The sequence below is a fragment of the Numenius arquata genome, chromosome 10 (genome assembly GCF_964106895.1).
Source record: "Numenius arquata chromosome 10, bNumArq3.hap1.1, whole genome shotgun sequence".
Lineage (NCBI taxonomy): Eukaryota > Metazoa > Chordata > Aves > Charadriiformes > Scolopacidae > Numenius > Numenius arquata.
Window position 1 is genome coordinate 4,506,283 of NC_133585.1, and position 25,677 is coordinate 4,531,959.

A 25,677-nucleotide genomic window follows, 5' to 3' on the forward strand; every position below is an offset into this window, starting at 1 on the left:
GGCAGCCACAGCTTCTCTGAGCAACCTGGGCCAGCGTCTCACCACCCTCACAGGAAAGAATTTCTCCCTAGTATCTAATCTGAACCTCCCCTCTTTCCATTTAAAACCATTACCCCTCGTCCTCTTGCTCCACTTCCTGATCAAGAGTCCATCCCCATCGCTCCTAGGAATAGACTAGGAAACATTCCTGTGAAGAGTAAGGATCATTATTATTGTGAGAGCAGGTGGTGAATAGTTATTAGGAAAAATAACCTCTCAAGCAGTCACTAAGTTCAGAAATGAATGTGTGACAGTGCTCAGAGCCATCTACCGTATGTATAAATGTTGCGTGTGTCACACTTGGGAAAATCTTTACCTGAGTTACCAGCTGGTATTGGCATTGGATCTTTTCAGTTAGATTATGGCTGGGAGTATTTAACCAGAAGCCTGCCTTATCTAGGGCAGAAATCTGCTAAAAGAAAGCAAAACAGATTGGTTTTGGCCCTGTGCTCTGTTGTATGAAATGTCATTGTTTAGATTCTGAACATGTGAAAAATGATAGTGGAAATAAATTAATCTAAAGAAGCATTAAATAGTGTGTGCAAGAGGTAAGCATGAGGTTAGAAGGAGTCCTGAGTTAGTGATTTGCAGTTAAATCACCAGGATTTAATAACAGATTGTTTTCTTTCGCTTACTCGCTCCAGGTAGTGCCAGTAACCGCTCCAGCACTCGGAGCATATTGAGTGTCAGCAGCGGGATGGAAGGGGACAGTGAGGTAAGCTCTCACCTCTGCTATATACTGGTCCACCGGTCATAAGTACATGCCTTTGTTTTTGTGCAAAAGAAAAGGAGCTCAGGGATGGCATTGCATTTGCAGAAATGGCAAAATGTAGCCAGTTCTATTGTGAAGCAAACAAGAACCAAGTTCCGCTGGTCTGTAACCTCTTTTCTTCATTTTGTAGGACAACGAGGTCCCAGAAACAACTAGAAGCCGCAGCCCAGTTGCCCACCAAGCAGAGAGGCTGCCTTTCCCAGAAAGGCCTCCCAGAGTGCCTCCTCGAGGTGCAAGCAGGTAAAGCTGAAATACAGCTCAAAGAGGAGCTTTCAGTGAATCAATACGGAAGCCTCGGGCAGAAGGCAAGGCAGGAAGCGAATGTGTCTTTCCACAAAATCTACCAGGCTGTTGTCTATAAACACACACTGTAAGGCATTGTAAGATCCTTGTTTCTCATCTGTAATACTTAGTGGAATTGGTTTCCTGGCTGGTAATGTGGCTGTTCATGTGGTCACGCACTGCAAGTTCTCTTCATTATTGAAGCGCACAACACCTGCCATAATAAGCCTGACCCAGGTGGAGCAGCGTCCGGCCCCTGCCAGAGATTTAGCACCTGATCCAACTGAGAAGATCCTCTGGGAACATACAAAGTGTAGTGCAGAGGGAATTCCCTTTTGGCATTCCCTTGAACTTTTGTTCTTTTTACAAATTTCCGATCTCTCCAGAGCACACTTGTTTACATATATGATTGGCCTCAAAGTGTGAACTGCGCTGGTTTTGTAAAAGGTGTTGAGGGGTTTTGCCTTGATTTGATCAGACCACCGCAAACTTAAATAATTTGTAAACATTCCTTTAGTCCAGCCGGTGCAAGTCTATGAAGTCCAGGCTCCATAGGCTTATCTAAGTACAGATGCTAATAAAATTATCCAACTATTAAAATACTAATTACTAACGTGTGGGTCCAGTAAGTTCTGTGTGTTGGCTTGGCTCTGGCAAGAATATAACAGGAATTTATCTGTAGTTAGTTTGAAAAAAAGATTTTGAATATTTTGATCTCTTCCTATTGCCCTTCCTCTAGTTTTCAGGAGAAAGCTACTATACTATCAAAGTTTTTACTCCAACCAAGTATTACAGCATCTCTTTCCCGTAATAGTAGACTTACTGCACCTGAAGAGCAGAAGAACCTGGACAGGAACAAGGTTTCTGGCACCTTGGCATCTGTTCCGTTGCTGAATCACTGATAGCCTGTTTCTCTTCTTGTGTGACTGTTGCTTATTCTTAGATCCGATGTTAATGCATGCGATGTGTTGTTCCAGAACCCTATTCTCTACTATTTTTTTTAATGCATTTGTATTCTCTGTCTTTTTATAGGCCTGTAAGCTGCGAAGGCTTTTATCCTCCACCTGTGCCCCCAAGAGGTCGCTGAATTTCTGTTTGTATGTGTGTTTGTACAGATATTTTTGGGTTGTCTTAAATTATTTATATGTGGGAGCCAAATGTTTTCTTCCCCTTCCTCCTCCCTAAAGCTCTGGTGACTTTTCCCGTCATTTTCACTGAGACTTCTTGGCCTTCTGTAACTTTTTTGCTTGGAAGAATTTTGGTGCTTTGGGATTTCAAGAAAAAGTATCATGGTTGGGAAAGAGAACGCTGATGTGTGTCTTGGCAGCCCTGCATCACCATGAAATTTCCCTTCGACCAAGAAAGAACACGTGTCCTTTTAAAAACTAATTCCTGCTAAGCATTGTTACCAAAGCCCTGGATACAACCTACAAAACTGGAAAATGTACTTGAAAAAGTAAAGAAAATAATTGGTTTGAAGGCTTTGTTTGAAGAACACTTAATTACAGCGGGAGTAGGTGAATGTACTGCTGTTTGGTGTTACACTTCGGGTATGGACATACCGACCTTTCAGAAGGTGTAGAATCTCCCTCCAGCAATCCTTAACCATGGAAGGATAAGAAGTTGCCTTTATTGAAGAATGTATTTTGCATACAGCCTTGAAAATGCCTTTCCCTTTCCTCTTTCCTCCCTGAAGAGGACAGACATTAACGAGGTGGTGTGTGTGCTGCATTTACTGTGAAAATTCCCAAGGCAGCTGGTAAAGGACCTGCTGTATCACAGAACAATTGTACTTAAACCTTTTTTTTTGGGAGGGAGCTGGTATTTTGTTACTTTAAATCATATGACTGACCTCTCAAATTAGAGGGAGGAATTGGCAGCAACTTCATGTTCTGTATCTCTTACATTGTTCACTGTAGAAGCGATACAAAGGCGTTTCACTTCATGCTCTGGAATAGTAGAGTGAGTCTCCAATGATAAACGCACACACCTTGCAAACCCCAGCTGCGGAGTTCGCCCACTGCAGTGGAAACGGGCAGCCCGGGGACTGGACTCTTCTTCCCCTACTCTTCCTCTCTAGCGACGTGAATCTGCAGCAGCTGCGTCCAGCCTTTCTTCTGCCTGAGGGCTTACACACTTAATGAGAGCTTCCCAGTTTGGCTCTCTGTGTTCCAAATGTAGAAAGCATGTAAAGCAGAAATCAATTTGGATTCCTCATCTCAAAGGACTTGAATGAAATGGTTTGGTTTTTTTGGGTTTGTGGTTGGTTTTTTTTTCTTCCAGGCCTTGCAATCTTCTGAGCATATCCTGGCCCTTGGGGTACAAGTGTAGTGAGTACATGCGTACCATGAGTGATACAGATGGGGAATTCTGCAAGATAACATTCAGGATAGAGAATTAAGCATCTTTACTCGGTTTTCAAGCCATTCCCCCTCTTCCAGCCCTGAGAGAGACATAGATACATCAGTATTAGGTGATCCCTCATGTACAGGTAGCACATGGATAGCTTCTGTCTGGTCATGTCAGCTCCCTCTTACATCCCTTGCTCTCTTACAGCTTAATCTGTAAGAGAGTAAGGGATAGATTTTGTAGCTCCTTTCTCTTGCAGGGTGTTAAAGCTCCTGCAGAGCTGCAGGAGGTGACAGATGGCGACTGTGACTCAGGCAGCACTGAGTGAAGGTGGAGAAGCCCCTGCTGCTCTCAGGGGTATAGGCATAGGCCTAAATATCCTCTATACATTAAACTCATAGGGTATAACTCCAAGTGCAGTTCATACAGCCTCGATGCAGGTGTTGTGCTGCAGGCCCACAGCTACAGAGGTGACCTTTTTATTTTATATTTTTGTTTTTTAAAGGCTCTCGGTGCCTTCTCCATTAACTGTGACACTGCAGGCTCTCACTGACAGTTTGCTCTTTGTTCACAGTAGCTGGGGAAATGATGAGGTGGGAGCTGCCCTCCTGTGCTCTTCTTGGAACAGAACAAAGTTACCAGCACTATTCAGTCAAATTGGAAGGAGGCTTTGGTGCCGAAATGAGGAAAACGGTAGCATGGATAAGTGAAGGAAATGGGGATAAAAGAAATAAACTAAAAGAGGAAATTCAGCAGCTTGTTTGTCTTCAGCTGCCGCACAGGCTTTCGTTTGCACACAGTGGTTTTGCGCAAAAGTTCTCTATCTCCTTAGTGCTGGCTGCAGCTGCAATCCAGAGCTTGGAGCTGTGATGTGATAAGAGGAATTCATCTGCTTTCACATCTGCCAGGCATAACAGAAGGTAGAAATGCTGTAAGCAAGCTGTAACAGGGCAGGAAGGGAAGAGCAAAATATGAAAGCGTGTCATGCAGATTTCCTTTCAAAGCTGTTGGACTGAAGCAGCCCAGGGATCTGTTTTCCCCAGCTAATTTTTAATTCTGCGCCCCCTGCATGCGATAGCCAGATGTCTTCTGTGGGAAGGGTTTATCTGAACTGCGTCTGAGGGTTTGCCTTTGCACAGTCCTAATACCATGGCTGTGAACTGGACTTTTATTGCATGTGCTGCAGTGAGTTTATATTTGAACTGCTGAAAAATAGTTCCCGAGTAGCCTCTCAGTCTCTCTCCTGTTTGCAGCTTAAATACTTCCTGATCTAGCATGAAAGACCAAATGCTAGTGGGGCTCTGGTTTGGAGGAGAGCTGCGAGAGGTGGGGCTGGGTAGTACTATAAATGCTCTCTGTTCTGGCCTCTTTTTCACTGCGTAAGGGGGGAAATTGAAGATGCAGCTGTGGTCAGGCATTCCCCTTCTCACTTTCTCTTTGTATCTTCTCCTGGATTATTTGGGGATCTCACTGATCAGCAGTCACAGCACAACTCTGGTTGAGGAGAAAAGGAACAGCACTAAAATGACTTCACTGTTAAATGCAGGTCAACAATGGGGATGGAGGCATGACTTCCGTGTCTCTTGCAGGCTAGGCAGAGATGCACCTTCTTAGCTGCCGAAACATGTGTTCCACCTTGGTTTGGTTTTATTTTGTGGCTTTAATCCTCTTACGGCTCAATGTATGGAGTCCTTGCCTGTGCAGACTCCAGTTGTGCTGGTGAGCACATGGCATGAAGTGCTTCCACCCAAGAGAAGTGCACTGAAACAGAAGTGCAGAAGACACTGGAGAAGAAAACTGTGTGCGACCAGATTGTTGGTTACTGAAGAATGTCCTGGGGGTGGGGGGCAGAGGGGGAACGAGGCGTGTTTCCATCAAACATTACAGCTCAAGGACTGAGCAGATAATAAAACTGCTGGTAAAAAGTAAATGGCCTGGCCGCCTGTATGGGCATCAGCCAATCCACCGAGCTCAGGTGGCAGCTGGCTGGCCTGGGGAAAGTGTTAGCCCTTTGCACAGTGTGCCTTACAAATCCCACTGCAGCAGATGGCTCTGGCCGGCCCCGGTGTTAGCGAGAGACTTAAATACTGAATAAATTGAAGATACTGAAGCCTCCTCTCTCTCTCTCTCCCAAGGGTAAGCCGCTCCGTTTTGGACTGAGATGCAATGACTGGAAAGAAGCATATGGTGTTATCAAAGCTGTCTAGTTGTTTGTTTTCTTTTAATATAAAACAGGGGTTTTGAATGGGTTTTGACAAGTATCTCTCTACAGCGACCTTGGTTCTACTGAAATAGGCAGGAGACTGCAAACATACTACCTGGAAAAGGCTTCATGTAAGCGTAGCTTGCTAAAATATGTTCAGGGAAGGTAGATCGAATGCATAAGGCCACAAGGGGAAAAACTTTCTGTTTGGGTATGGTGGAAATGGTAAATAGGGACATCTTTTTGCATCATTACTACAAACCATGGATGGCGTGTAACAGCACGGAGCAGCTCCTGCGTTCAGTTTGTGTCCTTCATACTATCTCCATGTCTCTGTTGGCTTGGGCAATATTTGAGAAGATGGTGTAGCCCCTATTTTTTTTTTTTTTTAAATTGTTTCTGTATTTGTTCAGTTTTAAAATTGCCTGATCAATGAACGCTTCATACTGTGAGCTTTTTGGCTTGGGGTTTTTTTTTAATTGATTTAGTTTTGTCTTTTTTTTTTTTTTTTTTCCACTTTGGACTTGAACCTTGAGGAGTTCCGAGTTCACACACAGGTTTTTGCAGGCTTTACCTTACCCAGCGCTGACAGAAAACGTTCCGCTCCTCAGGTCTGGGTGCAGCTCTGCCGCCTCCATCCCTCCCCTGGGGCAGAGGGGGCCGTTTGCGCTTCAGCCGCCCCTGGCTCTCTGCAGCTTTATTATACTTATTTTTAAGGGCACTTGCGCGCGGCCCTGTGTCACGCTGCCCTCAAATAATTTTAGATTATCTCATTGATCCACACATTATGACTTTATCAACTATAAAACAATTCCCCCAATTAAAAAATAACCGAGCTTCAACGCCCTCAGGCTGCAGGCCGCAGTGTCTCAGGCGCCCCCGGTGCCCCAGCCTTCCGGGTCCCCACCGCCCCCTCCCTTTGTTTCCGCTGCCCCGTTCCGCCCCCTCAGCAGGGGAGGCGCCGAGGGGGAGGCCGGGCCCCGCCGCCGGGCAGGGGCAGGGGGGTGCCCGGCCCCGGCCCCGGCCCCGGCCCGGCCCGGCGCTGCGCTCGCCTTGGCTCCCGGCGGCCTCCGTAGGCTCCGCGCTTCCGGCGTGCGGCCGGATGACGTGGCCGGGCGGAGCGGAAGTGGCGTCGCAGGTCGGCGTTGGCGGCGGGGCGCGGGCCGGCTCCGCGGCGGGGCCTGCTGCGTGCGCGGGGACGCCCAGGCCCGAGATGGCGGCGCCCGGGCTGCGGCTCTGTGCGGCCGCCGCGCCGCTCCTCCTCCTCCTTTCCCTCCTCCGCCTGCCGCTGCGCGCCCGCGCCGACGAGCACGAACACACGGTAAGGCGGGTCCCGGCCTCCGCGGGGGGTGCCGCGGCCTCCCCTCAGCCCCGGCCTCCCTGTCTGCTGAGGGGCGGCGGCGGCCCGGGGAGCGCGGCGGGGCGGAGCGGGCAGCGCTGGGCCGCGGCCTGAGGGGTTTGGGGGGGGAGGGAGGAAGGAAGCGGGCGCGGCGGCCTTGGCGGCAGGCGGGCGGCTCCCGCCCCGCGGGGTTTCCTTCCCACCGTCTCCGCTGTGGCTCGGACCGTGCGGGCCGGGGCTCCCGTTCGCTCTAATTCGGTGTGAGCGGGACGCTGTGGGAAGGGCCGCCGGAGTTCTCGGATCCGGTTTGGACATCCGTGTGGCAGCCGTTAGCGTGGCAGGCGGGCGCTGCGGCGCTGGGCCGGCTGCCGCGGGTCCCCACCTTTTCCTGCAGGAGATAAAAGCGGCGGGAGGTGTGCGGGGGCCTTGTTTGGCCAGGGCTGCCTCCCTGTTTGATTTGGATTTCTGCGGGAGAAGTCATTTCTTCCGGGAGGATGTTTGCGTTCGCTTCAGAGCTAAAGTCCAAGCCGGAGCCCCTGTTCTGCGTCGTGACAGCCCGGGGCGGGGACAGGCGGTGGTGGGACAGGTCGCCTCTGGGAAGAGGGAGATGTCGGCGGGGGTCTGGGCTGAGGAGCAGGAGCGGGGCAGGGGGTTTCCGGACCTGGAACACGGACATGGACCCCTGAGGAAAATGGGTGCGTCAAATACCAGTGACCTGAGCGCTCATCTGTCGGCGTGAGGGTAGTTTTCCTAAAGCGCTGGCAATATCACCCAAAAGAATCTCTAGGAAGTAAATCCCAGCGCTTCATCGGTGTCTGATTTTGCCTCGGAGCGTTGTTTCCCACGGGTTTTGGTGTGGGAGGGTGGAAGTCTGCGCCGTGAGCTGAGATGTGATTTTTGGAAGGAGGCTTTGCTGAAAACCATCCCCGTTTCCTCACAGTCGGAACGGATTAGAGCGTGGCTGTAATTAAACACAGTGTCTGTCTGTCAGAACTTTTATGCTCTTGAGCAGCCTGGCTGGTGAACGCTTGCACAGCTTCTTGATAGAGCTTTTTCTGGGTGTGGTATGGTAATCTTAATAAGTGTCTTTAATAAAATAGATAAGTAGCATCCATAGTTGTTGTATAAGCAATAGTTAATTAGTTGCCCGATTCCATGAGACTTGAAAACTGTTTAGTATTGTCTTTATTTCTTTAAAAGCTAGTGGGATTTATCAGTGCTGCAGTTAATGGTAGGAAAGCTAATACTGAGTACTTTCAAGGAGCTGATGCTCTTTGAACTAGCCTAGCTCCCGGTTTTGTTGCTGATCCTGGGTTTTAGGGTTAGGTTTCTGCTGAGGTGAGATGGTTTTCCGCATAGCACTGTATTTCTTTTAAAGGCTGTGTGACGTGAGGGATTCCTCATTCATTTAACATTGATAGTCTTCTGAGGAAAAAAAGATTTCATAAAGCTGCCATTGAATTTATTTACTTTTTCACTTCAAAAGTGAATTTGATGGGTTTTAGGTCTTCTGAATAATTACTTAAACAATTAGCAATGGAAATAAAAAATTCTTTTTGAAGGCTTGTCATTTTTTCATCTAAATTACTCAACTCTTCAAGATTGTAACTCTGTCTCTTGTTCACGTGGTGTCTAGTTTAGTGGCATCACGTGACATGTTAGGAATAACTGATGTAGGAAAACAGTTACCTTTTTTTCTTTTTGGAATTCTGTCTCCTTGCTTAGATATTTTGATACTTGAATATTGTACAGGAGATCGGAGTGAAAGCATTAATAGCATGAATGAAACACAAACAGGGTTTTGCAGCAGTACACCGATTTGGAGATTAAGAACCTGAAGGAAATGTTCCTTAAATACTGCATTTTAATGAATTTCAGGTTTTGAGTATGATTGCAATTGGAAGATTAATCTTTCTATAACCAAAGTGCTTTATTACATTGTAATTACTCGCTTTCGGGGAAGTGGAGGGGAAATAGTAGAACTATCTAGAATAGTAGATTCAGGACTTGGTAACTTCAAAATGTCAATTTTCACTGACTTTTAAGACCTGACTCGTATTGGGAGGAACACACCCCATTATGCACTGCTGTTTCCTTATTAATGCTTTAGTGTGCAGCTGCTTGTGCCCAAGAACTTGGTTGTGTCTGAGTGAAGGTGTGTCCTTATATTTTGCCACAGTTTACTTTTAACTGGCGAGGTACAGGGCCTTATCTGTATCGAACACGCTGAACGTTCAGAAGTACTGACTTAAGTGTTTAATGCTCTGTGTTAGCAGGGTAATTTTTAAATTCCTGTACTGCTGCTGTAATACATAATAGCATACAATACTTATAAAATAACACACGCATGTGGTATAATATGTATTTCTGTATTACTGTAAATCGGCTGCTAATGTTTTATATGTGTCCTTTGTTTTATAACTGTAGGGCTGCATAAGCAAATATCATAAAAGGTAATTGTGAGAAGACTGCACACGAAGCTCTAGGACTATAAGTACTAGGCGTTTCCAGAGATATTAGGTGTGGATGGCTTCATTGGATCAACAGCTAAATCCTTTATAGTAAATTTGAATTAGTCTTTAAAAACGGTCTCTGCATGTCTCTAGGGGAAGAATAGTATAAATACAATTATAAGATAAAGACTTAGGTATTTAAAATAGATAGTAAAAGTGAAGAGAAATTGGGATTTGACACAGCATTTTAAATCCCCAGCATCAAAAGACAGTGCAGCAGCATAACTTCAAACCACAATAGAAAACTTATGAGAAGCTAACTGAAAACTTGTCTGCTGATTCTTTAAATTATTGTCATACTTCAGAGTGTGTTGTGTACCTGCTTTTTGCCTCTATTCTGATAATTGCAGCATTTTTTGACAGTTGGCCTTTTACTTGAGCAAACGATAGTATAGATGAGATATTGGTGGCCATATCACAATCATAGAATCATAGAATTGTCTAGGTTGGAAGGGACCTTTAGATCATGTAGTCCGACCATCAAATATATATATATATGTAAGTATAGCATATATATAGCAATATATGCTGGTCCTGCAGAAGCAGGGTTGGTGGGCTTCTGCCTGGCCTTTGCTGTCCCATCTTCTGTTGCTAGACTTGTTGGAGTTGATGACAAAATAGACAAACCACAAAAATATTCTGAAATACCCTGGGGTTTTTGTTATAGGGGAATGGTCTAGGGAGTAGGCAGCATTTTAATTTTAATGTTGTTTCAATTCAATTATCGGTGCTCTGTAAGCATGGAAATGCATGACAGACATTGAAAATAAACAAAACCCAACCTATACTGCGTAACAAAATTCCTAAATTATAATGATTGAGAAAAGCATTTTCGTTTGACTTTTAGCCTGGTGAAGTACGTTAAAGCCCTGAGCCTGTAAGGCTTGTTTAAAATTAATAAGTAAAATTTGGAGTTTGTATAGTATCCGTAAATTGTCAGCTAGAGAAACACTGTAGAAAACATTGCAGTGCGTGTGAAATACCTCTCTGCATACGAAGCTGTGTGCAGATGAGCAGCCTGGTTCCTTTCTGAAGTTCTCGTGGTTCCATTTTTGAAGAGGTGAAATAAATGTCACGGAAGCAGGACATGGTGTGCTTGAGCAACCTTGTGCATCTGGGAAGCGTATCAGTGAAAGGACTGCGTGTACAGTCGCTCAGCCCGTGCTGCCGGTACGGTTCTAGCCACATTTTGGTGAGGCCTCCAATTCAGAGAGAAATTAAGAGATGTTACTAGAAATAACCTGCTTTATCTGCAGGAGAGCGTGAGGCTGAAATCCACAGTTTGAGAGACTATGGATGTGAGCTGCAAATGTTGAGTATTATCACAGGTGCTCGATAGATAGGATATCTGTAAGATACTGGGGACTATAAACCGGGGCTATTACCTGCAGATTGAGTCCTGATTGCTGTCTCTTATTTCCTCTCCTGCTTCTGCAGCTTTGCTCTGCCAGTAACAGATAACGTTTGTCCTTCCCCCCCCCCCGAAAGATGCACTGGTGTTTGAGGACCTACATTGTGGAAAGCCTCACTCCAAGCTTCAGCTTGAGAAAAGCAGTAAAATTGCGTATTTTCTGAAAGAAACTGTCTCGATTTGAATTTATTTTGCTGAATATCACGTGAGATTTGGTGGTTGGAATCCTCTCTGTGCCTCTATTCCTTTTTGCAAAGTGTTTTCATGGTTTAAAAAAGAATATCAAAAACCTGCCGGTCTCATATCTTTCTTTGCAGGCTTTCATATACTGACTTAATCTAGCCTTAATTGTTTTATAGGGTAAATAGCATATTCCTTGTGCTTCCTTGCTAATTTCTACAGTTGTGCAAAGAGAACATTCAGTTGCTTTCCACATCACGAGTGCCCTATTTGGTAACAGGAAAGAAAGATGCATGTACTGTGCTGAAGATGGCCTCGGAATTGCTGTGTTTAAATAGTTTTTAAACCATGCAGATGTATGGAAATTGTATTAAGCCTCAAAGTGTCTCAAGCACCTGAGTTTCCAGTAATTGTATTGTCATGGGAGAAGCCTACACTTGGCCAGGTCAAACTGTGCGAGCTTCAGGCCAGTTTAATATTCTGCAGGGGACTGGGATGGTGGTGTTGCCTTGTTATCGGTATAGATAGATTTAATGTGATTTTTTTTTTAGCTTGTACATGCACAACATCTCTATAGCCCAGTTCTCTGAACAGGCAGTTGTGACCATATTGTGCTGCTTTGGAGCAGATGTCCCCAGCTGTGGTGAGGGTTGTAGCTGATAACGTGATTGCATTTGAGGTGCAGACTGGTTTTCCACCACCTGGGTGGCAATTATGGGGAAAAAAAGTTTGTGAAGGTTTAACTTGCATTAATCAGACTGTAGCAGCATATGGTAGGTAACTTGTGTTGATGCTGAGACTCGTTCAGCCTGCCCCTGTGGGTTCGCACAGTTGAAATAGATTATATACTCCATATAGTTACTGAATTACTGAGCTGATATTAAGCTTAGTGCAGAAAAAGATGGAAAGCCAAACTTGCTATGTTTACAGAATGAGTATTACATTTTTCATAAATTTCAGTAAGTAAAAGGTATTTAACATTGTGTTTTGTAGTCTCTCATGTTTGGAAGTGGAGAACTCTGTGAATTCTGGCACTGTTACCGTGTTGTTAAATGCTTGTATCTGTCAATTTAATTAGGATCTCTGAGCTATATGCAGTATTTTGTCCCTTCAAATGAACCAGAACTGGGAGAGCTTGCTGAGATATACCAGGGTGGAGATCGCAGCATCTTATTTGTTGAGCTTTTTTGCCTTGTCAGTTACTATGGTCTTAATAGGACACCGGTTTCCTTCTGGCATGTGAAAAGCTGCCTTTCCACCATCTAATTCTGCTAACAAGTCAGGAAAAAGAATGAAGAACTAAAATGAATTTCTGAAATAGCAGTACTTCAGTACAGCAAAATAAGTCCTTCCTGTTAGGAAGATGTTTGGTGCTTGTTTTCATAAGGGATGAAGATCAAATTGCATTGACGCATAAGCGTAACTCTAGATATTAGATTTATGTCACTCAAATTATCTGGAGTCTACTCTGCGGATCATTAGTTTTGCTTCAAATTATTTTACCTTTTGACGTTTTATTTCATTACTGCTTGCCCCTGTTGCAGGCCTCAGTAGTTTAGATACAGCTGTAGTAGGAATCTGTTTTGTTTCTTTTCCAGAAGTCCTATGGTAGTGATGGGTCAAATAGTGACTCAGGACCCTTATCATACATGGAATGAGAGCAAGAAAGTTTTATTTAGGTCTCTTAGGATGACAGCTATTCTTGGGGAATTTAACTTGTATGAGTGATGTGGATATTCTTGCACGTTGTAGCCAACGTCCTCTTTTGTTTGTTCTGTACCTGTAATGATGGGGAGTTCTTGAAACTTTTTTCATGTTTTCTGGGCTCTGGCGGGAGCTCAATGAGTCAAAGTATTCTTCTTACTGATCATGTAGCAGAAGATAAGGAAACTATCACGCTTACCTTTATATCGCTATATAACAATTTCTGAAAGAGACCATTGAACTCTTCACATCCTATCTTGGTTTTAATGAACTGAACTTAAAAGTCCTCATACAGAGGTGACAGAACAGCCTTACAAGACACTCTAGTTCTCTGTCTTACCTAAATAAGAATTGTTTTCCTGTAAACTTGTTGACAGTTATTTGTTGCAGATGCTTTGATGTTGTGAAGGCAGTATTGAAAAAGATAAAACAAAACCCAAAAAACTCAAACCACCACAAACTTGAACTCTTTGATAGCGCTGAGTTCTTGCCACCAAATTAAGATTATAAGGATATGTCATGACAGGGAAATATATTTAAACGTGAAAGCTCATCTTGAGAATGAGCAAAACCCAACAAACATAGGGAGAAGGAAATCTGTTTGAATTTCTACTAAACACCCCCACCCCTAAATTCAGGCTGAAGCTGCTTTAACTGGGTTTTTTACTGCAGCCCCCTTAATTTTGGGAGGGCACTGGGAGCACCTGATGGATTGCAAATTGCTGTGATGGGGGATTTGCTGATTGTGAGGGAGGTGTAGCCTGGGATGGCTGAGGTACCATGTTCGTTTGTGTAGCAGTCCCGAACAGATTCCTCTTGTGCTGTTCTGGGATGCTCGTGAGAGAGGAGGAAGTAATAAAAGTAGACTGAATTATTTGCTTCTGTTTGATTTGGTCCCTTTTCTCTCCAGAGCAGACTGATGGCATCTTGGAGTCATTGTGGGAAAAGCCTGTGGGCCCTAAAGGAGAGCTAAGCATCATGGGGATAAGAGACAAGCAAAGACCAAATTTATTATTGTAGATCCTGTAATTACAGTGTAGCTACATTATTAAATCAGAAAATGTAACAAGATTTTGAATAATATGTTCTTAGGAAGTTGGTTCTGTCACTTGAAGGTAATTTGCTATCGTACCGAAAATGCAGAAGTCCCAACTCGGCGTGAAGAAGGCCAGAAACAAGAAGCTAAGTAAAGCAGTGGTCAATGCTTGCTTTATTCGGGCACTGTCAAAGATAAATTCACAGACCTAAGGACGTTGTCATGTTCTATTACTGAAGGGTGAAGAGAGACGTAGCTGGGTTCACATCTAAGCTGTGACGTTACGGGGAGTGATGCTAAAGTGGGCTCTTGACAAGACCAGTTTGAGGAAGGGCTGAAAATATGTTCTGCAGCTGTTAGAGGAAGAAACAGAAGACGTGCGAGGCATAACAGACTAGAATGAGATATGGACCAACTTGTCCCTTGCTACATTGGCAAGAGTGAAAGGCGGTATCGTAGCGCAGATTCCACTATCTACTTCTGCTGCTGAGGGGGCTGGAATTGTGATTTTTCTTTCTTTTTTCCTTCTTTGCCAACTTTCTTTGAACTTGGGCAACTGTGTCTCACTGGTACAACCTTTTTGGTTGCTGATATAGAGGAGGAATGTCTGCTTTTTCTTGCTGTGTTGTTTATTCTTTCTTTGCTCCTTCATTGACATTCTTTACCTGTCAGAAATGTTCTGAAGTATGTGCTCTGCAAACGGGCAGGTTTGTGAAACCGGTAAGCGTCTGAGCTCTGCTCAGAATGAAATTAGTAAGATATTTAAAGTTTCTTGATGGAGATTGCTTACACGAGAAGCTGGAATGACCCTTGTGCATCTTTGTAAACAAAAAAGATGAGGCTTGTAATTGAGATGATGTGTTAGTGTAAAGGGATTAAATTATTTCCCAAAGCATGTTTGTTTAAATCCTCGAGTTTAACTTTTAAACACTTCATCTGAAGAATTTACTGCATTCCACGTGTAGCTAATTATTTCTGAGTTAACAATTCAGTATGACTGTGGTTATTCAGAATAAATGGAGTTGAAGAACCTTTGTGAAAAAAGAGAGATGCAGAGCTGTATTCGATATTTTAGCTGTGTACTGTGAAATAGTTACAGCTAATTAACATTTTACTTCCTTTTCCTTTCCAGTGTGTTCTGTGTTTGCATATTGGTTTTGAAATAGTACTTTATTCTTCTGTACTTTAAAAAAAAGAATCAGGATTTATATGGTGATTGTGCTTGGAGGTATGTACAGTTATAAGTAGGGTGGTTTTTTTTCTGCCTTAAAAGTGCTATCGCTGTCCCTGCTAATCTGTTGAGATTGTAGTAGGTGAAGAAGTTGTGTTGGGTGAGAGGCTTTGTAGTAACCAGCAAACCTGATACCTCGTCCCGATGCATTCAGATACAGTGCAAGTAATGATTTCACATCACTTAATTCTCCTGAATTCACGCGGTATTTGAATACCGATAGGTGCGTGGTTTTAAGGACTTTTGGGTTGTTGAAAAGTTATAAGGGCTTCAAAAAACTTACTGGCTCCTCACCAAGGAGTAAGTTTTCCTGGCTAACACTAGCTGTGGAAAGTGAAGGCGGGATGTTCCCAGAAAGAATTTTATTGCAGCCACCAGACTCCTTGCTGTTCTGTTTTGGTTTTTTTTTCCTGGGAGAATGTTGGAAATGCATCAAAATACAGTCCTTCTGTCTGACTTTTTTGCTTCTTGGCTACCGTGGGTATGCTACGGTTTAATTTTAGCGCTTCCTGTGAGGCGTTGTGCTCTTCTGGGAATTTTGAATGTAATTTATATCATTACAAAAAAAGAAAATGAGTTGCGTTTTAGGAAAATATGGTACACCTGTCACCATGGGTAGGTTGCCTGATTTATTTGCTAGGATCTCATTTAACAAGATCTTAGTAATATTTCCTTTCAGTGAAAATAAGTTGAGTTTTGCTTTTTACTGATGCGTGTTTCCACAAAATTTGTAAAAGCTTGTTTATTTTTGAGACTTCCGCTCTCTGCATCTTCTGCTTCTCTCTTAAATTTATGTGAATCTCCCTCTTCTGATACTTTAGTGATAGGCTCTAAGAAACTGTATGATCAACTAAGCTTTTTTTTTTTTGTAGGAAAGCAGGCTGACAATCTTGTCCTAGAATCCCTGCCGCCCAAAAGACAAAAATACTCAGCTGTCTTTAAATGTAACTGCTGCGTATGACTGAACAATCCTGCCTTGCTAGTTAATATGAATGAGTTTCTTGAATATTTTTGTTGTGCTGGGCTTCTCATCTAACTCAATAACTTTTATCTTTCAGTACCAAGATAAAGAGGAAGTTGTTTTATGGATGAATACAGTAGGACCCTACCACAATCGCCAAGAAACATACAAATACTTTTCTCTTCCTTTCTGCGTGGGATCAAAAAAAAGTATCAGCCATTACCATGAAACCCTAGGAGAAGCACTTCAAGGAGTGGAATTGGAATTTAGTGGTCTTGACATCAAATTTAAAGGTAAGCGATTGAAAGTGCATTTAGAGACTTAAAACCCCACAAACCCTTAAAACTTGATTTTTGAATGAGAAGGACTGACAGCTTGCTGCTGGTAGCAGCTGAGGGTATTTCAGATTATTGGTTGAAACTCCCTGCAAGGTTTTCTGCTGCCGTTGGCTTTTCAGTTTACTGTAAAGTTTTCATCTGTGTACCCTTTAAGGAACATCCTCGCAGCAGATACATGCTTCTCAAGTAACTGATTACATTTTATAAAGTAAAATGAAGCTTTCTGTCTATGAATGATTAAAAGTATATTTACTGGAATTAATATCCTGGAACTATCAGTTCTAAAGATCTATTTTTTTCCAGTGATGTTGAATACTTTGCAGACTCTCTGCAGTTGGAAAGGAGTAGTTGAGAGCTCAACATCTCAAAGTTCTACCTTAACACAAAGTTAATTATTGTGTCCTTCTGGTTACTGTGTAGTTTAAAATTCCTTGGACAAATACCTTTATATTATTTGCTCTAACTCATCATATGCCAGTCAGGACGGAGCCAGTCTGGTGTTTTTTCTGTTGTTGCCTGCCCTCTCCCTCTTCCCATACTGTTTCAGAGATGACATTCAGCTTCTTTTGCGAATGCATTTCTTGGTGTTAGGGGCTGAGTCCTCTATTGCATAATTTCTCTGCGTGTTCTATTTGGTACCCAGAGTCCTTTCAGATAGCTGTAACTGGTAGTTGCAGAGCCTCTTTTTGTGTCTGTATTGAATTTTAACATTTATATATTTAATCCAATTTGGGGTTTTGTGTATATGTATTTTTTTTTTTTCCCTAGAGGGCTACACTTCATTGCATCACCAGTGCTTAACTGGATGGAGAACTTAAGCATAGTGTCTCTTGTCTGAGCATTTACAATAAAATGGGACTTAGTTTCTAGAAGTTGCAAAAGTTTTATCCAAAATTGGACATCTGCAAAATAAGAGACTTGATGTTTTTGTTAAAAGTAGAATAAGTGGACTAAAAGTGAAAAGTTTGTTAAAATCATAAATTTGTCATAAATTTTTAAGTTGCATAGGGGATAGCATCTCTGCATTAAAGGAATTTGGAGTTGAATCTTTCCTTTTAAGAAAGGAACTGTATTTGCACAGGCACTGGAAAACAGTCCTGTTACTGGTTTGCAAGACTCGTAGCCTGATGAAAATTTTATTCAATATGGGAGAAGCAGTTTTTCTGTCAAACCTCATAGAATATGCTCAGAAATGCAAAATGGAAAGAACGGCGAAGGCAACTGGCAGCACTTCAACATGGCTGTGAAGATTAAGTAATACTTTATTGTCAGAATATGATAATATTCTGCCAGTTATATGTGTAATTTTTACTTCCTTTAATTGCCCCATCTTTACGAAGAGATTGTGTTATTCCAGTGACAATTGTACTCTCTAGATGCAGCACCAAATTGAAAAGACTGGAAGGTTTGTGAGTTACTGTTTACTGTTATGAAGTACCCTATTCCCAGATTTATTTTCTCAAGGTTTTGTAGTTAATTTATTCCCCAATCATATAAAATTTTTGCTAGACCAAGTGTTTTGTGTTGTGACTGGGAGCACTGAGCAGATTGTGCTGGTCCAGAGCTCATTTTTCAGCAGTTCAGTCCCAAACCTGCCCTTTTCCTTATTGTCCTGGAGGGTAGTAATTTAGTAATCTGCTTTTAGAGTGGAAGTGTTGAGATGATATTGAGGGATATTGAGGGAAGAAAATGGACTGGCTCAACATCAGAAACTGGCTGAAGTGCTTGAAAAATTTTTAGGGGTCCAAAAAAGCTAGAGCCTGACTTGTACCAGAAGTACATGCAATAATCAGGCTAATTTAGACTTGTAAAGGATATTAATAATCTTTTTCCTAAAATAACATGAGATGGATGAAACTTTTGGTTTATCTTTTGTCTCCTCTTGTGACCACTGTGTTGTTTGTAGTCAGATGTAGTTTAGCTTTCCATACTATTTGCTGCCATTTCTGAGGGAAATATGCAGAGCCTTGGACAACATGCTTTTGTGAATACACTCTCAAATTCTTCTGTAAAATACTCTAATAATGGGGAAATTAACAAGTTTCTGTATTGGTAATTATTTAATCTAACACTTAGAAAAAAAGATACTTAACATCTGTTTTCTTAAACAAAAATAAGTACAACTTGGGTAATACTCAACCCCGAGCTCCCCAATACATAGAAATTGGTACCGATTCCTATTTGACTCAGAGAAGTCTTTTGGAATTCGGAATTACAGGGAGCCAAAGTCATCCCAGACTAACATGAGTTCAGAATGGTGGAAAACTGCTGTGGTTTTTGTACCTTGTGGTGGTTTTGGGTTTGATTACGTCCCTGCCATATTAGTTTGTTGTCTTCTGTAGTTCTTTACAACAGGTAAGCCTGTTTTCGTTAAGTCTTATTTTGACTTAGGAGTTTTAGATTCTGATTCACAGATGCTTGTGCTGATATTTTGACATGGAAAGCTTTAGATTTTCTCTATTATAAAGGATTATTTATTGTGGAAAAATTGAGTGCCATTTCTTCAGGGTTTAAGGTCTGGTCTTCCACTCATACTATTTTTTTTTCAGGTGCCTTTTTGCACCTCTGATTGCTTTACCAGTACATACCCAGTATGTCCTTGCTATATTGGGGTGTATTCTTCCAGACAGACTGAGCATGAAGTCATTGAAAACAGGCTTTGAATGTGTACGGAAGAGTAGAAGATTTCAAAAAGAATCAGGTGTTTATTGCTTGTAAGTGTAAGTGGTTGATGTGCCGGTACATTTCCCAGCAGGTGGGGAATTTCTCTTCATCCACGTCCTTGGTTGCTTTTAAAAAAAAAGTATTTATTAGTATTATTATCACACTGGTGCTCTGTATAGACTGATAATGTGTATTGGACCCGCAGGGAATTTAACTCCTGACCAAAGTGGCTGCAGGTCAGATGTTTTCTCTGAAGCAGATGGTACACGGTAGCTGGTTGATGACTAAATATGTGTACATGGTCTGGGAAGCTGTCCATGTGCACTTCTAGTTTTTTCCCCTTACAGTCTGCATCCTCTGCATAAAAGATGAAGACAATAATCTCTTTGCTGGTAGCTGGAATCCAGCAGCTTCTATATCAGGAGGTGCTTTAGTATTTCTAGCAGTGGATCCATGAAGTGAAATGTGAATGGGAGTCAACTCTATTTTACTGTGTTTAATCTGCTATTGAAAGTTCTAAAATTTCAGAGTAACAAGTATAAATTAATTGTAACAAATATAAATTAATTGTAGTATTTGTTAGTACTTATTTAATATAAAATAATGCAAAATTTGTTGAAATCCAGATCCCCTTGATATTCAGCCTTGAAAGTAAAAACTCAAAGCAAAAGACTGCTGTCTGAGATTTATTTTTTAAAGGCTTAAAAACCGTCATAAAACCAGTACAATTTATATCCGATGCATGTAGGAAAATTTAAATTTCACAGAGCAGCCTTTAACATTTAGCATTTGTGTAAGGAATTCTTTTCCAATTTTGTTGTTGAAATGTGATGATAGCTGGGATTTTTGGTCTCTTTAATGGTAGATCTCGTTCTTGGCTGAAGTGGTGTTCACTTTTTTTAAAAAAAAATATAAAACTGTAACTGGATTGTATTAGTGAAATTGAATTTTTTTTTCTAATGGATAAATTTTATCTCGTTGTGATTGATCCATGCTCCCACCTCTGCACCAGTGGTCCACAAATTGCTGCAAGGAAATTGAAACTGTCGTTAGTAATTTGTGGTTTGATTGGGTTTTTTTCCTTAACAAACAGAAGCTTATGTTTTGGCACCAATAGATTCATACGTTCTTAAGAAAAAGATAGGGCTTCAAGGAGTGTTGCATGTCTAACATCTACAACTGAAATAATTAAGAGCTGCTCAAGTCCCTTTTAGTAATCGTTTAGATGCTTGAATCTGCATTAAAATACCTAACCATAGGGACCTGTCTTTCCGAATGCTGGCATGACTGTCTGAAAGACCTGTGCAGATTTTCTTCATGAATCTGTGAAGCAGTTCTAAGTTCTGAGTTAAAAGGTAATTGTGTTTTTCCCCATGTGTTTTTGGGATTATTGCAAGACTAACAATTGGGACTATTTTTCCTCTTGAAATGAACGTCATAAGAGTTTACAAAATTAAATTAGATTTGCATTTTATACTTTGGGATTTTTATCCTCTGAAGTGACTAAAGGGGAATTAGAATTGTTATAATAAATTAGCTTCTGCAATAAAAAGCAGTTCCCTTCTTAACATAGTCTGACTGGACAGTGGTAGGAGGTAAGTGTGAAACTGCATGTTGTTCATTAAATTAGAATAATTATTTAGGCTGCAGCTGTCAGTGACTGAAGCACAACAGACTGTGTAAGTGACACTGCTGGTTGAATCAGTGGACCCTGCCTGTATTTTTGAAATAGAATAAGAAAATTATGGCTGTGCAGAAATGTATTCTGCTGATAACGGAGATTGGCACTTGAACGCTCGTAGTGGTGACTGGTGAGGCAAATCTACGGTGTATTTAAGAATCCATGAAGTAGGGTTTCTTTCTGTGTTTAAAATTGTGTCATGTGAAAGGGTACCTGCGCTGTACAGGACAGCTGGATTTCCCTTCTGCTACAAATATGAACGATATTGTTTTTATAGGTCTCAAATCTGTATAAATATCTTTGTGAAGAAAGTAATGAATTATTAAAATATACTTATTACAATATAACTTTAAGTTATCAGCTGGCTTGTTTCTCTGGTCAGGCTCAATCTGGAGTAACAATGGTTTTTATGTATTATGTCGAGTTGTTTATTCAGCCATTTGAATTGACATTCCCTATGTTACACCCGAGACCTAGTGAATTATTAAATGTATTGAACATTGGGATCAGTGACTTCAATTAGAAAATTAATTTTTGACATTGCCATACAATACCAATTAGAGAAGATGAATTTAAAGGGGAAAAGGGTTTTTTTAATGCGTTTACTTAGAAATGTCATTGCAGTCATTTCGCTTCAAATGATATTTTAAAGTCTCTTTTTTTTTTTTATAACAGCAGCAGAAGCCACTGTTTACAACCTGGAGCACTGGATGCAGAATGGCTTATTTCAGTTAGGTTAAAAAACAAACAAACAAACAAAAAAAAAAAAACAAAAAAACCAAACCAAAAAGTGTTAAATTCCAGGGATCTGAAAGCTCATGGAGTAACTTGGTAATAGATTGCAATCTCTTTCACCCTTGTTTTAATTCACAGTATATTTTCTTTTGACCTCTGTGTGTTGAACAGTCCTTTGTGAGTCAAAAAAATTTAACATTAGAAAAATGTTATCCTTTATTTGAGTATAGTATGAAACTGCAAGAGAGTGACAATAAAGTGCCAAGTATTTTGGAAAGAATTAATCCCTACTTAGCAACAAATCCAGAAGATAGGGATTCTGTTGGTTTTTTCCTTTTAATTAATGTCAAGATGACTCAAAAAAATCTGTTCAAGTGAAAAAATGCCAAGCAGAGGCATTTTGAAGTGGAAAAAATGCCAAGCAGAAGCATTTTTTTGGGGGAACATAGTCCAAAAAAGTACAGGATCCAGCTCAGTGGAGGCATAAACGCAAACCGAGGCCTGGATTTCGAAGTCTGTGTTTCAGCTGTGGTGCCAGCTTCAATGACTTCCCTCTCCTAAATTTACCAGTACAGGTCCTGAAAATGTAATCCGTGATCTAAGAGTCTTCTTGGGACACTTCTTGACCTGCATGTTTGTTATTCCGTTGTTCTTTTTTTTCCCCGGCAAAAGTTTTATTGCCTAAAAAATGAGTCTGAAAAATGATAAAATGTTTTTCGGTTAAAAAATGAGGCTTAGAGTGAGTTAGGTCTCGGAAGAAACAAAAATACAGAATATTAGAGTTTTCATAAGAAGTAGGAGAAGGAGATGCATCCATCCCAGAATATCCAGGGGCGCTGTTTTCTCCAGGGCTGTAGGAAATCACTGTGACTGTGCAGGGCTGCGGTTGGCTGGTTTCTTACTGTCCTGCTTCACCAGGCTCTGCTTGACCAGACATACTCTGTATATTTTCATTTTGACAAATTATCGTTATCAGAGAAATAATCTTTTGTGTTGGAAATATTCTACTTGTCGGTGCTTTTTCTGTGCAGGTGATTTGATTTTCTTTATAAGCTTTATATTGCAGTTAGTGTATAGAAGAAAGTAGCTGAAGTTTGATATAGGCTGGAACTGGGCTTGGGGCATGAATTAATTTTACCTACTAGAAATGGGTCCTTGATTCCACTCATGACAAAAAAAAAAAGAGGGAGGGAGCTGGAAGTATTTATGTTCGTTTTGTTTCACTATTTGCAGAGTGAAAACATACTAAGAAATGGATTGGGGTGGGTTCTAATTCTGTTGCTGCCTGAATAGTTGTAAATATGAACCCTTTTGTCTTTTTCCACTTGAAAAGGGATATGAAAGAATGGCTGCTAACTGCATTACTTACGGATTGTAGATGTGGAAAAATAGCTTGCTGGCTTGAGGAGGTGGATTTGTTTTATTTCCAAATGCAGCCTCTCGTGCATACTTTGTGTTATTCCTATTTTTGTCTTCTGTCCTTTTTTTTCTACCTTTACCCTGCTTTGTTTCTCCGTTTATGGTAGCTTCTTGAAAATTGCTGAGAACTTTAGAAAGTTTTATTTTTTTTACGAACGGTATTCCCAGTCATTGAGCCTGATTATACTAAAATGGAGAGATACTATCGTAATGAGTTGTTGGTATTTGTTAATAATTTCATACCTCTTGTTAAAGTAAAAGGTAAAGCTAGATCTTAATTTAGTGTGGGTGAAATAGCAAAAGGATACTTGGAAAACTTTCCTTATCAAGTCTGTGGGAAGCTTCTGCAGTCACAGAATCAGAGAATGGTTTGGGTTGGAAAGGACCTTAAATATCGAGTTCCAACGCCCCTGCCATGGGCAGGGACACCTCCCACTAGAGCAGGTGGCTCAAAGCCCCATCCAGCCTGGCCTTGAACCCCTCCAGGGATGGGGCATCCGCAGGTTCTCTGGGCAACCTGTTCCAGTGTCTCACCACCCTCACAGGAAAGAATTTCTTCCCAATATCTCATCTAAATCTCCCCTCTTTCAGTTTAAAACCATTCCCTCTTGTCCTATTGCTCCCCTCCCTGATCAAGAGTCCCTCCCCTTCTCTCCTGATGACTTTAATGGTTCCTTTTTAAATGTCCTTTTTTGTTAGCTGCCCCAGGATAGCCAAGAGGGCTTTGAGACTCCAGCAGTGTCCGATGTCCATTCCTCCGTTTGCTTGGCTTGCCTTTGCTTTGGGCCAGCTCATTAATAAATCATTAACCGTGCTGTAATTTTTTGCAGACGATGTCATGCAGACCACTTACTGTGAAATCGACTTGGACAAAGGAAGAAGAGATGCATTTGTGTACGCCATCAAAAATCACTATTGGTACCAGATGTATATTGATGACTTGCCGATATGGGGTGAGTGATATTATGCATAAACAACTTGATTACAATTACAGGAGTCCTGTGCCAGTGGGTTTCATGGAGTCATTTAATGACTCAGCTTCATTAAAAGAATCTCACAAGTATGTAGAACTTTCATAACCAAATAATACAAGTAAGTTGAAGGGTTGTTGCATTGGAGGAACAGTAGGATGGCTTGGACTGGTGAATTGCAAAAACAGTGAAAAGCTGTTTTGTTTCTCAAGCGCTGATCTAATAATACCGAGTTCTTAGGGTTAAATTCTTTTAAATGTTCAAGTGAGTGGTAATTAGATAGGTCAGATATAAGGTCCATGTTAAAGTGTTCATGAATAACAACTTTCACAAAACTCTTTCAGTGTTTAAACTTTATTTTGCTAGATCTTGTGTTTATTACTAATGTTAGAGCTGTTTCATTTACTTTGGTGGTAATTTTGTGGCTTTTAACAGTTCTGCATGTGCCATCTGTGGTTATATGAAGGAGTTTTATTTTACTTGTTTTTATACAGTTCTTAAAATTGCTTTTGCTGAGTATTATTAATCTGGGCTTAGAAGTGAACTGAATAAAAATTTGTGTCCTTATTGCCATTGTCTGCTAAGATTTCTGGGTTTTGTTACTCCCTTGTAACCTGTGATCACACACCTAGTAAAGGATACTGTGTAGATCGTACTTTGCACTGATAGTGATCAACCAACTCCCCCAAGCCCTAATCTCCCTGTTGTAGGTACAAACTAAAGGGAAATGAAAAGCACTGCAAAATGCTTTGTTAAGGTAAGATCTTTGTTTCCTGTGTTCCGTGAAGAAGGTAAAACAGCCCAAAATAAACAACAATCCCACAACTCCTACAGTTCAAGCCACATGACAAAAGTCTTTTTGATAGTTATTATGCTGAATAGTGCTGTCCATCATTCATTCATTCTGGATTTTTAGCTCACTCTTATAATTTTAATTGGTTTTAGAAAGTAGATATCTGATGAGCATAAGCCCCAGCCAGAAATGCTAGTCCTTTTTATTTTTTTATTTATCTGTTATTCAGGAAGGTTCTTGCTCTTTTTTATATATATCTGGTTTTAAGAGATAACGTTATAATTCCTGAGAGGAGAAGTACTCGTGTTGTATTCGTTCTTTTCAGCTGATTTGCTTGGTATGTGTAACAGCTCTGTGGCAGGGCTTGGAGTAGACCCTAATTGATCTGTGTGGCCTTTACTATACATCTCGCACAAGTCGTCATTCCTAATGCTACAGCTAACAAACACGTAGAGTCTAGGTACTATCTTTGTAGGGTATTACAAAGTTGGTTTTGATAGTTGTTTGGAACTTTCTGACCTTGTGTTCCAAGTCTAGTTTAGAAAACCGTGAATGTAGCTTATCTACATTAGTTCTGGTTTTGCTGGATCTCTGTTCAACAAGAAGAATATTTCAGGCTCTGGGTGCATGAAAAAATATCTTGTGCTGAAATGGCTTTTTTGTTACTACGTGATACAGTCCTCCTGTTTCCTGGCAAACTTTAGTTAGGTTCATGTTTTATGTTCTTCATGATTTTTCACCTTGGTAGGGCTTACTAATGTCAAAGTCATACCCACAACCATTAATATTTGAATTTTTCCTTAGGAAGTCCTCAAAATACCTGATAAGGAGTACTCTATTTTCACTAAAGACTAGGCATAAAATAACTTTTCTTAACTGCTTAACTGAGGGCAATGACTTCAAACTGCTGTTTGAGGGCTTTGGAAGGTTTACACTTTATTTTCTGACCTGAAAAAAGGCAACCAGATCTTTTTAAGTGCATTCAGATGAAATGATTCTATTTTTCCTGAACAGGAAAAGCCACAGTAGAGTGACTGGGCTTGACTGTCTTTGTCA

At 41.3% G+C, this 25,677-nt stretch overlaps 2 protein-coding genes across 2 annotated transcripts in view; both read left to right on the top strand.

Annotated features, from left to right (window-relative positions):
- The window catches only part of PIK3AP1 (phosphoinositide-3-kinase adaptor protein 1), a 45,050-nt gene extending 41,701 nt beyond the window's left edge, over positions 1–3,349 (top strand). Inside the window, exons 15-17 of the mRNA XM_074154355.1 lie at positions 684–754; positions 942–1,051; positions 2,126–3,349. Of these exons, the coding sequence (XP_074010456.1) occupies positions 684–754; positions 942–1,051; positions 2,126–2,180 (236 nt within the window). The 3' untranslated portion in view covers positions 2,181–3,349. The remainder of the gene's footprint in view (positions 1–683; positions 755–941; positions 1,052–2,125) is intronic.
- Positions 3,350–6,747: 3,398 nt separating this feature from the next.
- The window catches only part of TM9SF3 (transmembrane 9 superfamily member 3), a 45,587-nt gene continuing 26,657 nt past the window's right edge, over positions 6,748–25,677 (top strand). Inside the window, exons 1-3 of the mRNA XM_074154505.1 lie at positions 6,748–6,966; positions 16,118–16,313; positions 23,688–23,810. Coding sequence (XP_074010606.1) covers positions 6,748–6,966; positions 16,118–16,313; positions 23,688–23,810 — 538 coding nt within the window. The remainder of the gene's footprint in view (positions 6,967–16,117; positions 16,314–23,687; positions 23,811–25,677) is intronic.